This window comes from Aspergillus ibericus (genome assembly GCF_003184845.1).
Source record: "Aspergillus ibericus CBS 121593 unplaced genomic scaffold BO80scaffold_12, whole genome shotgun sequence".
Lineage (NCBI taxonomy): Eukaryota > Fungi > Ascomycota > Eurotiomycetes > Eurotiales > Aspergillaceae > Aspergillus > Aspergillus ibericus.
This window is the reverse complement of record NW_020292110.1, coordinates 386322-400235: the sequence shown is the minus strand read 5'-3', so window position 1 is coordinate 400235 and position 13914 is coordinate 386322. Positions and strand designations below refer to the sequence as shown.

The 13914-nt window shown below is 53.6% G+C and overlaps 7 protein-coding genes across 7 annotated transcripts; 3 read left to right on the top strand and 4 right to left on the bottom strand.

Moving 5' to 3' along the window:
• Positions 1–408: 408 nt before the first annotated feature.
• BO80DRAFT_351562 (amidophosphoribosyltransferase) lies at positions 409–2279 on the bottom strand (the record flags this gene model as incomplete). The annotated part of the gene is made up of 3 exons (XM_025715585.1): positions 409–928; positions 983–2123; positions 2195–2279. 3 exons carry the CDS (start codon positions 2277–2279, stop codon positions 409–411), a joined length of 1746 nt encoding a protein of 581 aa, XP_025577011.1.
• A 1372-nt stretch (positions 2280–3651) lies between these two features.
• Positions 3652–5447, top strand: BO80DRAFT_351664 (DNA cytosine methyltransferase; the record flags this gene model as incomplete). The annotated part of the gene is made up of 2 exons (XM_025715589.1): positions 3652–4967; positions 5018–5447. 2 exons carry the CDS (start codon positions 3652–3654, stop codon positions 5445–5447), a joined length of 1746 nt encoding a protein of 581 aa, XP_025577010.1.
• BO80DRAFT_28760 (uncharacterized protein) lies at positions 5224–6089 on the bottom strand. The gene is made up of 3 exons (XM_025714970.1): positions 6069–6089; positions 5559–5980; positions 5224–5505 (listed from the first exon to the last, which is right to left on the bottom strand). The coding sequence occupies exons 2-3, from the start codon at positions 5937–5939 to the stop codon at positions 5476–5478; spliced, it is 411 nt and encodes a 136-aa protein (XP_025577009.1). The 5' UTR covers positions 5940–5980; positions 6069–6089; the 3' UTR covers positions 5224–5475.
• A 214-nt stretch (positions 6090–6303) lies between these two features.
• On the top strand, positions 6304–8530 carry BO80DRAFT_423594 (putative 2-methylcitrate dehydratase). Its single transcript, XM_025719085.1, has 4 exons — positions 6304–6734; positions 6835–7612; positions 7665–7849; positions 7909–8530. Exons 1-4 carry the CDS (start codon positions 6456–6458, stop codon positions 8338–8340), a joined length of 1674 nt encoding a protein of 557 aa, XP_025577008.1. The 5' UTR covers positions 6304–6455; the 3' UTR covers positions 8341–8530.
• A 118-nt stretch (positions 8531–8648) lies between these two features.
• BO80DRAFT_28745 (M20 family metallopeptidase) lies at positions 8649–10522 on the bottom strand. Its single transcript, XM_025714965.1, has 4 exons — positions 10278–10522; positions 9427–10232; positions 9237–9376; positions 8649–9181 (listed from the first exon to the last, which is right to left on the bottom strand). The coding sequence occupies exons 1-4, from the start codon at positions 10368–10370 to the stop codon at positions 8958–8960; spliced, it is 1263 nt and encodes a 420-aa protein (XP_025577007.1). The 5' UTR covers positions 10371–10522; the 3' UTR covers positions 8649–8957.
• Positions 10523–10842: 320 nt separating this feature from the next.
• On the top strand, positions 10843–12672 carry BO80DRAFT_443476 (uncharacterized protein; the record flags this gene model as incomplete). The annotated part of the gene is made up of 3 exons (XM_025721359.1): positions 10843–10879; positions 10948–12161; positions 12229–12672. The coding sequence occupies 3 exons, from the start codon at positions 10843–10845 to the stop codon at positions 12670–12672; spliced, it is 1695 nt and encodes a 564-aa protein (XP_025577006.1).
• A 733-nt stretch (positions 12673–13405) lies between these two features.
• BO80DRAFT_443475 (uncharacterized protein) lies at positions 13406–13738 on the bottom strand (the record flags this gene model as incomplete). The annotated part of the gene is made up of 2 exons (XM_025721358.1): positions 13406–13571; positions 13653–13738. The coding sequence occupies 2 exons, from the start codon at positions 13736–13738 to the stop codon at positions 13406–13408; spliced, it is 252 nt and encodes an 83-aa protein (XP_025577005.1).
• Positions 13739–13914: the final 176 nt, after the last annotated feature.

Below are 13914 nucleotides of genomic sequence, written 5' to 3'. Positions count from 1 at the left end.
TTAAGTGGTACCCCACCACGCGACATCTCTAGATCGAACAGGGGATCATTCACGCCAGTTCTATGATGAATGAAAAATGGTGTTAACCAATAATTAATGATACTACTACAGGCTGACAGAGTATGCAGTATTGCGCAGTCTCATTCTTATTCGATGTGGCAATAAGCTTACTCGTCATGCAGGTGTTACGTGGCACGCTTACAATAAGCGTTAGTGTTATCATAAGACAAAAATTCTCAAAGCACAAGTTCAAGGTCTATAGAGCTATTCGTGACATAGGGTATCTCAACCCTCATGGTCTGATAATACAAGCAAATAGCCTCCCTGTCTATCTCACCGTCTACGAACTCCGAGACTCCAGACCACAAGATGTCATGAAATGGTATCAGTTAGGCCATAAGGTCATAATCATGCGTGATCAGCGATGTTATGGATGCTGATGTCCATACGATCCTTCACCTTAGGAGGCTCTTCTTCCGCATGCTTGCGAGTGGTGCAGACGCTGACCTGGGGCACTTCCGACTCACTGGGGTCCAGCGCCGGGATGATGTTGCCCTTGTCGTCCAGCTTGACACCGTTGGCAGCCATCCGGAAGTCATTCTCGCTGGCGAAGCCATGGGTGACGGCCTCCTTGGCACGGTCCAAGGCCTTGATTTTGCGACCTTCGCCACGGAGCTTCTCGAGATGGTCGAAGTAGCCTTCCGCGACCGGGGTAACGTAGTTACCACAGAACACACCGATCTCGAAATCGCGCGGCTCAGACAACCCATTCTCCTGAGCAATCTCAGCACAGGCGCCCTTCAGGTCATCCAGCGTCTGGTAGATCACATTGTCAGCACCAATGTGCTTGGCAATATCCTCGACGCTGCGCTGGTGCGCCACAAGCTCGGTGGGAGACGCCAGATCGATACCGTAGATGTGGGCATGTCTATCAGTGGTCAGCAATGGGAACGATGCAAAGTTCGCGATGGTAATAACTTACGTGATCTCCGGCGAGCAACTGGCAAAGTAGACCTTCTTCGCACCGGCTTCCCGGGCCATCGTGACGATCTCCCGACTGGTGGTTCCTCGCACAATACTATCATCAACCAAGAGGACATTTCGGTCCTTGAACTCGGCTTGCATAGCATTCAACTTCCGGCGGACACCCTTCTGGCGGGTCTTCTGCTCGGGCATGATGAAAGTGCGGAACACGTAGCGGTTCTTGACGAAGCCCTGGCAATAAGGCTTGTCCAGATAGCGCGCGACCGCTGCCGCCGACGTAGTCGAGGTTTCTGGGATGGGAATGACGACGTCGATATCCTTGACCACTTCCGGTCCAAGGACATCGAGAACACGGGCAGCGAGGCGATCACCCATGCGCTGACGGCTACGGTACACGCTGATACCATCAATGACGGAGTCAGGACGTGCGAAGTAGACGTATTCGAAGATGTCAGGGGCGTAGGCCATCCTAGGGGCAACCTGGCGGAAAACAGGCTCACATCCCTTCTCGATGATGACAGCCTCACCCGGCTGGATGTCACGGAAGTTGCCGAACCCAAGCTGGTGCAGGGCAACCGACTCAGACGCCATCATGTAGTCGGTCCCCTCACCGTCCAGCGAAGGCCTTGAGCCGAGGACGAGAGGACGGATACCGTATGAGTCACGGAAACCGAGGAGACCGAAGCCCGCAAGCATAGCCGTGCAAGCCCAGCCACCCTGACATCTTTCATACATGCGGCTGAGACTGGCGAAGAGGTCTTCGGTGTTGACACGGGCCTTCTTCGTCTCGCTCAGCTCGTCAGCCCAGATGTTCAACATCAGCTCACTGTCGCTGTCAGTGTTGATGTGACGGTGGGCTTCGAGATCGAGATATCTCTTCAGCTCAGGAGCATTGATCAGGTTGCCGTTGTGAGCCAGGCAGATACCATATGGACTGTTCACATAGAATGGCTGAGCCTCGGCGTTGGCACTGCTCCCGGCAGTAGGGTATCTCAGATGACCAATTCCCATGGAACCCGGGAGGTCTGCTACCCTGGCGCCATCGTTGAAAACTTTGGCCGCCATGCCGTTCGACTTCAACTGATAGATGCGACCACCGGTTGCGCAAGTGGCAATTCCCGCTGCATCCTGACCTCTGTCTGATCGTACGGACCGTAATTAGCCGGAGTTCGCCCGGAAGCCGATGGTCTGCTCGCTGGGATGGACTCACGTTGAAGCAGGTAAAGTGCCTCATGAAGGTCGATGGCAGCGGACGACGATGGGTTCGCCTGAATCAGAGCAATGATACCACACATTGTGTCGGCGGTAGGATACTCTAATGTTGAATAAGATCAGCATGGGCTCCAGACATGAAATGAACAAGGCCAAATTTAAGAATATGCATGTGTAGTCAGATCGGAAAATATCCGCAATGATGCTTAGGAAGTCTAACATCTATAAAAAAAAAACCGAAATTCATCATAGAGAGAACAAAGATGGAACGAAGATCAAAGCCAACAAAGTAATCATATACTCACATCCAAGAAATGGGTAGAGAAAGTCGTGGGACACACGCACACACAGTGTGGAGGGGTGGGAGAAAACGGAAATGGTCACGTGGAAAGATGGGATAGAGCCGGAACCGTCTATCGAGACATAACACGACTCATGCAGAGGTAGTAATAGATAGCGGTGGCGGGGGATGGCCAATGTCACGCCCACGGAGGGATCAGTGAAGCGAATAACATGGTTAAAGGAGTTTTTTTAGGAAAGGAAGAGAGAGAAGAGACGGCTCTCATCTTATTCTCCTCCTGTTCTTCTCCACTGCCAACCGAGTTAAAGGGAGAAATTTTTGCGGGTGCCGCTAAACCAAAGAAAATTTCACAAACCGGAGAAAGCCCCGGCCTTCCAGTATTGCCGATGCCGGACCTGACTCAGCCCCCGCCCGTCCCTGCCATTGGTTGATCTGGGGTTGCGGGCTCAACCACTGAGATAAGCCCGCATCCCACCTGACCATTAGGTAAGGCCGGACGCTGTAAACGAACCGTGTCGGAGGGCGTCGGGGCAACCTAGTACTGACAAGCCGGCCACTTCCTCCGGTGAGGATTTCTGTGATGGTGGCCTAGTGCTGGTGCCGTTTCAATGCCAGACCTGAGAGGAGTCTTTGGTGGGTGTGTGCACGAGACCCGTGCGGGACCTTGTGGGTGTTGGAGGACTCACGCACAGCCGCTTCTTTTTGCCTGCCCGGAATAGCTTCATGTGACTAACCCCTTCTGGACGGAACATTCTACCATCACGGTTCGCTGCATACTAACACCTCAAATTCGCGTGCTGCACTCCCATTCTTTGTCATGCTTCGTTGAGTGCTTGTGTCTGCCTGACAGTCAATTGGACCTCTCAAGCGTTTAATTCATATTCTCAGCGGGCATCTTCCATTTGTTGTAACCTATATAAAGACTGCGAATCCTCACCATGTTGTCCTCTTGCTCGACTTCGTGTTACTTCTCTCTCACATCCTCCAACTTTCTCCTCCCCCCAACTTTCTCCTCTCTCCATCCTTTACTCTTGTCATTATCACCACTTCTACATTTGAAGGACAGTAGCTTTAGCTTAGTTGTGCTACCACGGAGCTAATACTCATTACTCTTATTGAACTATCTCTAGTCTGTCCTCTTTCTACCCTTCACGATGGCATATAACCCCAGGAGCTTTCGCCTCCCCGAGAGGCACCCCCAACTCATCGACATCACCGATGACTCCGACTCAGATGTCACCATCGACAATGACCCGGATCAGGTGCTGTTCATAAGTTGCAACCCAAGACGTCGCGACACCTCAGACGCTGAGACCATTATATCTACTCAGGAGGGGTTCAACGACAGTGACTATCTCACTGATGCAGCCTACGAGAGGCTGATACGGAACTGGCACGGCAATAGCCCGCAAGCTATTCCCATTGATGAAAGACCCATAAGACGTGTCCTTGATGAGGTCTGTCTCGGCGGCATTGTATACACTCCCGGACAGTCTTTAGAGCTTCATAATGGGACGTTCATTCGAGTACAGACCATTCTTCAAGGCGCGGCCGGTGAAGTGTACTTCAACGGACGACGCTTGCTTAGAACTGAACAACATCTAGGGACCTATGTGCCCAAATGGCCCATGGAACTGGTCTGGATCGTGAACGAAACCGGTGACATTCCATTTGAGTTTGTCAGGCGATTTGTGAAGATAATCTTCACCAACTATTGCCATACTGATAAAGATAATCAGAAGCACCGCCGTCCACATGACTTGTTTTGCCGTCTAAAGGAACACGTTAGCTTCCATTCTAAAGACACAGCTACCCTGGAATATGTATCGTTCAACGAAGCTGATGAAGGCTTTCGCCATCACCCAATGGTTTTACGTCAGGCGTGGAGGGGCGATACTCGTCCATTTGGAGCGGCCGATTCCCCTCCCATTATCACCCTCGATGATCTGACTGACGAGAATGTTATTCGACGCCAGTACACATTTGGGGATGGATTCTGTGGCGCAGGAGGAGTCTCGTGCGGCGCTCGCTCTGCTGGACTGCAACCTAAATGGGCATTTGATAACTCACCGCACGCCGTAGCGACTTATCGTCTTAATTTTGACAACACCGAGTGCGAGGGTTCCGATGTATTTAACTTTCTTACCAACAACCACGACTTCCTCAAAGTCGATGTTACTCATGGGTCGCCCCCATGTCAAACCTTTTCGCCGGCCAAGACGATTGAGTCGGCCAACGACGATGCGAACTCCGCATGCATTTTCTCATGCTCGGATATGATAAGAAAGGCTAGGCCCCGGGTTCATACCATGGAGGAGACCAGTGGTCTCTTTGAACGCCACAAGGACACGTTTCATCGCGTTGTCCAAGACTTCATCGAGATCGGTTATTCTGTTCGATGGACCCTCTTGAATTCTGCAGATTTTGGGGTACCCCAGCTCCGAAAAAGACTGGTGATCATCGCCGCTGGGTAAGTTTCGTTGTCTGACTCAGCTGGGAGCCTACTGATGGTCTATATAGTCCCGGGGAGAGGTTGCCTCCGTTTCCTAACCCGACTCATGGGCACCCTTGTTCTGGTCTTATCGACTATACCACCATTGGTCAGACCATATCCCGGATCCCAGCGGGAGCGCAAGATCATGATGTCGAAGGTGCTTTGGACAGGAACGCTCGCCGCAGAGCCCCGTTCGATGCTAATCAACAGGCCCGCACAATTACCTGCGGGGGTGGAGAAAAAAACTACCACCCCTCTGGCGAGCGCGGCTTCACCAACCGTGAGTTTGCATGCCTGCAGACATTTCCTATGAGATACCGTTTCGGGGCCCGGCAGGTCCGCAGGCAGATTGGTAATGCAGTCCCTCCCAAGCTGGCAGAAGCCCTTTATCGGGCGATCCAGGAGTCACTACGACAGACTGATGAGGAAGAGGTGAGAGCAGCCATGTTCCAGTGACGCGTTGACTTCGATCTGTTGCTTCCTATCATTTTGCTTTCTTTCGTCTTTTTGTTATCTGGTACCTTCATGAGTCTCTATCCAGGTCTCTTTCTCTCAATCAAGGCGTACATCCCAGGGCCTCTCTGTGTCATCAATTCGGAGGCATTGGTGTTTTTCGCGTCCTGCCTCGGTGGTGTGGGTAGCTTGTGGTGGTGGAGCCCCGACTGTCATGGCGCCGAGGCCAAGAATCAAGAATGGGGAGGATCCGCCGCGAGATCCACCGGCTCCCCTCCGGATTGATAGCCGCGGGAAGACGATGCCGGCCGTCCGCGGGGGCAGGGCAGCCATCATCCCATAGACCACCGTTGATGTATGTATCTTCTGCTTAAAACAATGGTATAGACGTTGACAGGATCTTGGCGGGATGATCAAGGAAGCTGGCGGGAACTGGTGCGTCAGAGATGCATGATCGCTCAGCCGTAGCCAGTAAGCAAGGCGGTCCGCCTGCATGATGCTAAGTCAACTAAGTCACTAGTTCTCGACCGGGCATTCTGAGGAGCATTCAGCCTTCATTCCGTTGAGGGGTGGTCAGGAGAGAAGTCTGGTTCAGGCACCGTCCGGACTGAATTTTCAACTGACCATTTGAGTTTCTGAATTTTGGGACCGCAGGCACGGCCAGGATTGACTTCTCCGATTCATTGAGGCTTCCACCGAAGGGCATTCGGTGCACTGCTGAATGCTCGTGTTTCCTCATGTGCCTTCGGGCAGCCGGCAATAACCGCCTCCCCCCGGCAGGCAAACGGCCTCGGCTCAAGGCCGGGCGGTATGAGATCAGGGTGATCTTAGCTCACCGTCCCCGTCCCTTGCCCCCAGTCGTACATCCATTGTTTCCGCCCTTTCTTTACCCCCATTCTTTTTTATTTTCCCCCCAGCTCTCCTCTCCCCTCCTCTCCGACCAGGCGGCATTGCTGCATTCTCCTCCATCCATTGCATCTCTTGAGTATTGCGGCCTCTTTCTTCTGCATCATGTCTGCCTCCTGTTCAGCGCTGAGACGGCTGACCCACAGGTCTCCCCGCACTTGGCCGTCCCGCATCTCCTCCGTCTCCAGGCCTTTGTCCTCTTCCCCCTCCCTCGTCCGTCCCAGCCTCAAGCCGTCCTCTGCTCTTCCTCGTGTGTCTCGCTTTACCACCATGGCATCTCTTCAGCATGCAGCCCCCGTCATCCCCGGTGATAAGCCGTACGATCCGGAGATCAAGGACATGGCCGACTATATCCACAACTACAATGTGAACTCGGACTTGGCGGTATGAGCTTCCTTGGTGATACAATCTGTCCCACGCTCTGTGACATTCAGCGTGTTGGGCGCCTTTGTCACGAACTGACCTGACTGATGTTGATTTACAGTTTGACACCGCCCGTCTGGTGTTCCTCGATACGTTGGGATGCGGTCTGGAGGCCTTGAAGTTCAAGGAATGCTCCAAGCTGCTGGGCCCCGTCGTCGAAGGCACCGTGGTTCCCAATGGCACACGTGTTCCAGGAACTCCCTACCAACTAGACCCCGTCAATGGCGCTTTCAACATTGGCGCCATGATCCGTTGGCTTGACTACAACGACTGCTGGCTGGCCGCCGAATGGGGCCACCCCTCAGACAACTTGGGTGGAATCCTGGCTGTCGCTGACTGGGTCTCCCGCACCAACCGTGCCGGCGGAAACATCGCTAATGGCAAGATCTTCACGGTCAAGGACGTCCTGGAGGCCATGATTAAGGCCCACGAGATCCAGGGTGTGCTGGCGCTGGAGAACTCCTTCAACAAGGTCGGCCTGGATCACGTCGTCCTGGTCAAGGTTGCAACCACCGCCGTGGTTGCCAAGATGCTCGGTCTCAGTGAAAAGCAGACCGCTGATGCTATCACCCAGGCTTTTGTCGATGGCCAGTCTCTCCGTACCTACAGACACTCCCCCAACACCATGTCGAGGAAGTCCTGGGCTGCTGGTGATGCCTGCCAGCGGGCGGTCAACCTCGTCTTGAAGGTGCAAAAGGGCGAGAGTGGCGTGCACACTGTCCTGTCTGCCCCTGTCTGGGGTTTCTACGATGTCCTGTTCAAGGGTAAAAAGTTCCAGTTCCAGCGCCCCTACGGCAGCTACGTCATGGAGAACGTTCTCTTCAAGGTTTCCTACCCAGGTAAGTCTTCCTCGAGCCTCCAATAGCAAGAGGCTAACCCGACAAACCATAGCCGAATTCCACTCCCAGACTGCGATCGAGGCAGCTCAGATGGTGAACGTGAAGCTTAAGGCTCTCGGCAAGACCGCTGCAGACATCAAGGAGATCAAGAACCGCACCCACGAGGCATGCGTCCGTATCATTGACAAGCAGTTCAAGGCGATGGATAACTTTGCGGATCGCGACCACTGTGTTCAGGTGAGTTCACTGGAATTGGAGAATAACTGTCATACAACACGCATACTGATGGTCACTAGTACATGGTTGCCACCATGCTGGTCTTCAACCGGCTGACTGCTGCCGACTATGCCGACGGCTCCGAGGCTGCCACCTCCCCGCTTCTGGAGGACCTGCGCAAGCGCATTTACTGTGTCGAGGATCCTCAGTTCACCACGGACTACCACGACCCTGCCAAGCGCACCATCCCCAACGCCCTCACCGTCACCCTGAACGACGGAACGGTGCTCGACGAGGTGGTTGTTGAGGCACCCTTGGGTCACCGTCTGCGGCGCGAGGAGGCCAAGCCTGAAATTCTGGCCAAGTACAAGCGTCACCTGCAGGCACACTTTGACCAGGCTCGCATTGACCAGCTTATCGAGGTCGGCTGGAACCGCGCCGCTCTTGAGAGCTACGAGGTCGACAAGTACGTCGACCTGTACGTCAAGGACAAGATCGTGGCATCTCAGTAAACACCTTGCATATGCAGTTGGACTGTTATACCATATTTGGAGTTGGAAATACGATGTACGAAATAAATGAATTTACACTGGAAATTTCCCGATAGCGGAATAGCATCATCACGAATTAAGTGACTGTCAGCTGCCAATTCTACCAATACCACTAGCCACATTGATCAGTTACAATACACCGCCCATCTACACTGCTAAAGTACAGAGGAGCCATCGCCATGATAGCATAGCATACCTATATAGGACTGACGCATCGAACTTCCAGTCCCCAGCGATAGTAATTCAATCTCTCTAAGGCATGGATGATATACTTACTGGAAGAGTACTTGGGTATCAGCGTCCAGCATTTTATCATCCGCATCACATCGACGACGGTCACGACATTAGGTACTGGTCTCAGTGTCCTCCGTGTCTTCAGCTGAGGACTTTGTAGGTCTCTTTCTGCTCACTCGGCGGCCTGATTTACCTGCTGATGTAGGAAGGGGAATGAGAAGGCTTGTGATGGGACTGTTTACCCATTTAGATTTAAGTATGGTATTGTATGTCTATCGATGAGAGCTCTGGGTTTTATTTAATCATGTATGGCCAAAGTTGGAGAGGATAGTAGATGTTAAGTACTATTCATCCGCCTCCGTCTCGAAATCCGCTTTGACTTTCTTCGCGAATTCGTCGTCAACTAGGATCTGACACGCCACGACGGCCATCCCCGCCGCGCAGGCTAGACTGCGTTGATGTGCCTCGGGCGATCCCGCTCCGTTTGTGAAGAGGGGGGTATGGTTGACTCCTTCGGCTGGGATGGTGAAGAGGCCGTGGAAGCCGGGGACGGCGTAGGAGACGTTTCCTGCAGTTCACAGTTAGTCAGGATTTGTGTATGAGGAGATGATGGGGTAACGTACCCATGTCTGTAGATGCTCCGGTGAGCTTGCTAGCTTGTCCGGCATTGTTCAGCAGAGTATGGTGGCCCATTGCGCGCATGACGGAGACATAGCTTTCGCAAATGGGGGTGTTGGTTTTGAGGTCGTCGTAGGAGATACCCCTACTTCGTTAGTACACGGTTAGGGATTAGGATGGGGGTGGAAGACGTACCACTCAAATTGTACACCACATCCAGTTGCTGTTGCGGCTGCCTCGAAACACTTCACTACCTTTTTCGTCAATGACTTCAAGCTCTTCTTCGTCGGTGATCGGATATAGTAATCCACTGTAGCCGACATCGGAATCACATTTGGTCTATCCCCGCCGTTCACAATGACTCCGTGAATCCGCTGCGTTGGCAAAATCTGCTGTCGTAATAGCGAGATGTTCACATACGCTGACACGACTGCATCCAAGGCATTCACCCCCTCCCATGGTGCTGCCGCTGCATGCGCTGGCTTCCCCGTAAATGTCACCGTGACTTTATCATTTGCCAGAAAACCTCCAGGTAGGGTAGTCGCAATGCTTAGCAGCTCGGGATGTCCGGGTGCCATCGGAACAGGATGCACCATCAAACAGGCGTCGACGTCCTTGTAAGCGCCATTCTCGAGAAGACGCACTTTCCCACCCCCAGATTCCTCTGCCGGTGTGCCAAGTAGTCGGACGGTGTAGCCATGGTGTGGAGGTTGGGCTTTTAGCGCTTCGCAGGTGGCAATGAATGCGGCGATGGAGCTTGTGGCAATGAGGTTGTGGCCGCAGGCGTGGCCGATGCCTGGAAGGGCATCGTATTCGGCGTTGAAGACAACGGTGCGTCCACCTGTGCCATGGGTGTAGGTGACTTCAAAGGCAGTTGGGAGGCCATAGGCAGAACGTTGGATGTGGTAGCCGGGGTTGGTGGATTGGAGGGTGTCGAAGAGAGCGCAGATGTTGTCATGAGCTTGGTGTTCGGCGTAGCCTAGTTCGGGCGTGGCCCAGATCTGAGATGTCAGGTGTGACAGATAGTGGGTTGAGAGGCCGCTTACCTTCTTGTTAATGTCTTGGAGCTCGAGGGCATGCTTCCGGAGAGCATCTTCCACGCTGGCGATAAAGCGTTGTTGGGTTGCTTGGAGGTGCATGGTTATGGCGGGTATAGGTTAGTGGTGGATAGCAGGAACCTGGATTTGGCCGGGCCAGGCGGACCGGGTTCTGGCATGAGCAGCATTTTATAGACAGAATGATCTTGCATCATGGTGGATGGTTCTCCGCAACCAGTGCGGAGATACGAAGGTGCTATCTGATAGCGGTATCTGAGGTTATCGCCATGTCTCGGCTCACGACTGCCGATGAGATCACCTGACCGCTGCCGACGCAGCCAATCGGCGGGCGTCTCTCGGCAGGCTGCGGGCCGGGGCTTTTCCGGGGCATCGCCTTTGGGGAATCCCCGCTGCTTTCCCTCTCCTTGCATGTCTTCCAGTTGGTTTGTCTCGGCTCAGTCGACGCCAATGGACCTGCTTCGCGCGAGCTTACATGCCGGTCATACATGACGTCCATGACGGAGGCACCGCCAAGTGGAGCATCAGCAAGACAATAGACGATAGACGATAGACGATGCATGAGCTCGGCAGGAAGACTCGGTCCAAGACCGGTAACGATCCCCGTTGCTGTCTTGCGCCTTTCTAGTGTTCCGAAACGGTCCGACTTACTGTAACACAGGCTGCCGCACGTGTAGAATTCGCAAGGTTAAATGCGACGAAGAGAAATTGTTTGTCACTGGCCAGGAGGAGCCGCAATGCAGGCGTTGCGCAGCGGCCCGGATCGTGTGCGAGTGGAAGGGGGGCCCAATTCCAAGGGGCCCAGCTAGAGGTCGCCCGGTGAAAAGACGGACAGACTGTCAGCCTGTTCCATCCCCTGCACCTTCCCTATCGCCCACAGGTGGCCCGGGGAATAGTATCCAAGCGGCCAACTCGCTCGTCTTGTCAGTCTTTGACCGTTCCTGCTTGAGTTACCTCCAGGATTCCGCGCTGGTCGTGATTCTTGGCAAGCACTGGCCCTGGTCCACTGTGTCTTATGCGTACCACAAGATCGCGGTCAAAGAGCCTATGGTCATGAGCATGATGCTCGCGACTACGTCTAGTGAGGTCAATCGATCGCGTCTGTACGACCGGGACAAGGCGGAGGGACAAGGCTCGATTGAGAGCTTGTCCGACATGGATAGTAGGCTGCATTACGGCCAAGCTCTCTCAAGCCTCCGGGAAGTGCTGAAAGAGGACGTCAAGTCCCCGGAACAGATCGAAGCTATCTTTATAACCCTGTGGATGATGATTGACTACGAAAATCGCTTCGGGAGCGGGACGGCCGGGATCAATATTCACATCCGTGGTATCAAGAGTTTACTCTTCAACCATGTCGTCCCGTCACTTAAGCAGTTGGAACCTCCGTGTACCGCAATGGCAGCAGGCTCAACAGGCGTAATATGTGGCCCTGCAGACAAGACTCCGTCTGAAAGCCTAATCCAACGTCCGGTGCCACGGCAGGCCATGGAACTTTCTAAGAGTAGGCTTCGACAGACAGCGGTACCTCTGTTTCTGCTTTGGACTTTGTACTTTTTCACCCCTGGCGCTTTGCTGTCTGGCCCCGGGGCTGCAAGGCTCGATGCGGATCTATTTCGGTTCTTCATGCAGGAAGCCGGATGTGTGGGAATGAGTCTGTCCGAACTCTACAGAATTGGAAGACAATCACCGTCTCGATTCTGGGGGGAGACGTACCCCACGACAGCTCAGCTAGATGATATGGAAAACCTCCCTGGCTTGACACTGTATCACAAGAGCCATGTAATACAGTTCCGGATTACAGAGTTGTTTCGACAAAGCACCCCCTCGGAGAAAACGTGCCAGGATATCATTGAAGAACTCATCATGTTATCGGATGTAAGTGTCTGCATGCGACTCGTCATGTTTCCACCCATGGCTTGACGGGGACTAATCTGATCATCAGGAATACGACATCTTGCTGGCCTCCGCCAAATCCGCGCCCTCATGTGAGATTGTAGGCGACGGACGTCGCGTGATGGAGACGGTCTTTTGGGCATCCATCACCTATTACGGCACGATTGTGTACTTTCACCTTTGCTTCAAGGATCTTTTGGCCGAAGGATTGCAACGTGCAGATTTGATGACTCTGCATGACGCCGTTTGCCAGGTTTTGGAACTCTCCTTGAAGCTCCATCGCAGCCGCCCGCACTTGATGGTGCGGATCATCTGGCCTCTTTTTATTGCAGGGATTGCCACGGCCGACAGAATATACCAAGATTGGGTGTCCATCCGGCTGCACGAGCTCGGTCGCTATGGGCTGAACTATAGCCGGGTCAGCGCTCGCTTCGACGAGATTATCCAAGGAGGCGATCCATTTGCACACGGCCAGAGACCATTATGTGTATAGTAGCTGTCCATTAGACCGCCTGCGTGTGATCAGACAAGATCTAGATCTGCCGTGTCTATGATTATGATGTTACAGAAGCCCGAAGGACGACATTATCTGCGGCATGCCAAACATGGGTTCTAGAAACTTCTGGAGTGGAGAGACTCTCAGACACTCGGCTGCTACGTTCCAGTGATGTCAAGGTACAACATCGCTTGGGACTCTTAGGACTTCTTATTCGCAGTTATGCTTGGTTTTATGACGTGACAATGCGTTCGTGGAGATGACCTCGGAGAGGCGAGGCCGGTGGACCTGAGCGAACTTAGAGTTTGCCAATCATCATGCTAGCCTTGGCACAGACATCGTCCAGAAGACAAGAACCCATTGCTGCCACTGGCTACCCAGCGGAATATTCTGTCTGACAAATCGGGCATTTATGCTGATGATACTGGAACCATGCCGAGAGACACGAAGCATGGAAGACATGGTGGCAGCGATTGAGCACCAGGATATTCCTCCCTCCTATTGTGTCATGCAGGTTGGATTCATTGTGGGGTGACGATGCGATGTGGGCGGTCTCGGGGAAAGGGAGCGTATCTTGGGAGGGTGATTGGGAGGGTGCTAGACTCGACAGGCAGATGGGACTACCAAGAACGATGCATCAGTCCTATGGATCACAATCGGGCCAAGACTGCTACCGGCAGTCCGTCCCCGCATCTCGGCCAAGCGTTGGCGTAACCAGGGATGGGCAGCCTTACCAGGATTCCTGAGCATACTGGCGGTCGCTGTGGTCCGCGTGTGTCTGCTCTTCGAGCCATCGCTCCACTGACACCTGCCGCATAATGCCGCCCTGGGTGAGGTTGCGGAGTTCGCTGTCCCGTCGGGCGATTGTCCGTCGACGATGGTGCCACATCACAATGCTGTTTGATCAGATATGCGTTCTCCGCCAGACACGGGGTGCAGAAGGTGACCTGCCAATAGGGGCTTGTGGAACTACTTACAATGGGACCATACTCATGGCCGCAAACAACAGCACGGCCCCCACCACCACGCCCACGATCCCGGCCTTGTGGGTATCACCGGCCATCAACCACACGACAGAGAGAGAGAACAAAGAAGAGGCAAGGATGGACAGGTCAAATGCGACTAGAGGACGCGTCGGGTATATCGGCAGGCAGGTCGCGTTGGTTCCGCTACGACAGCCTCCGCATCAGCAGGGAAGAAATGTAGGTGGGGGAGGGTTGCATGAGGGAGACCGGAATC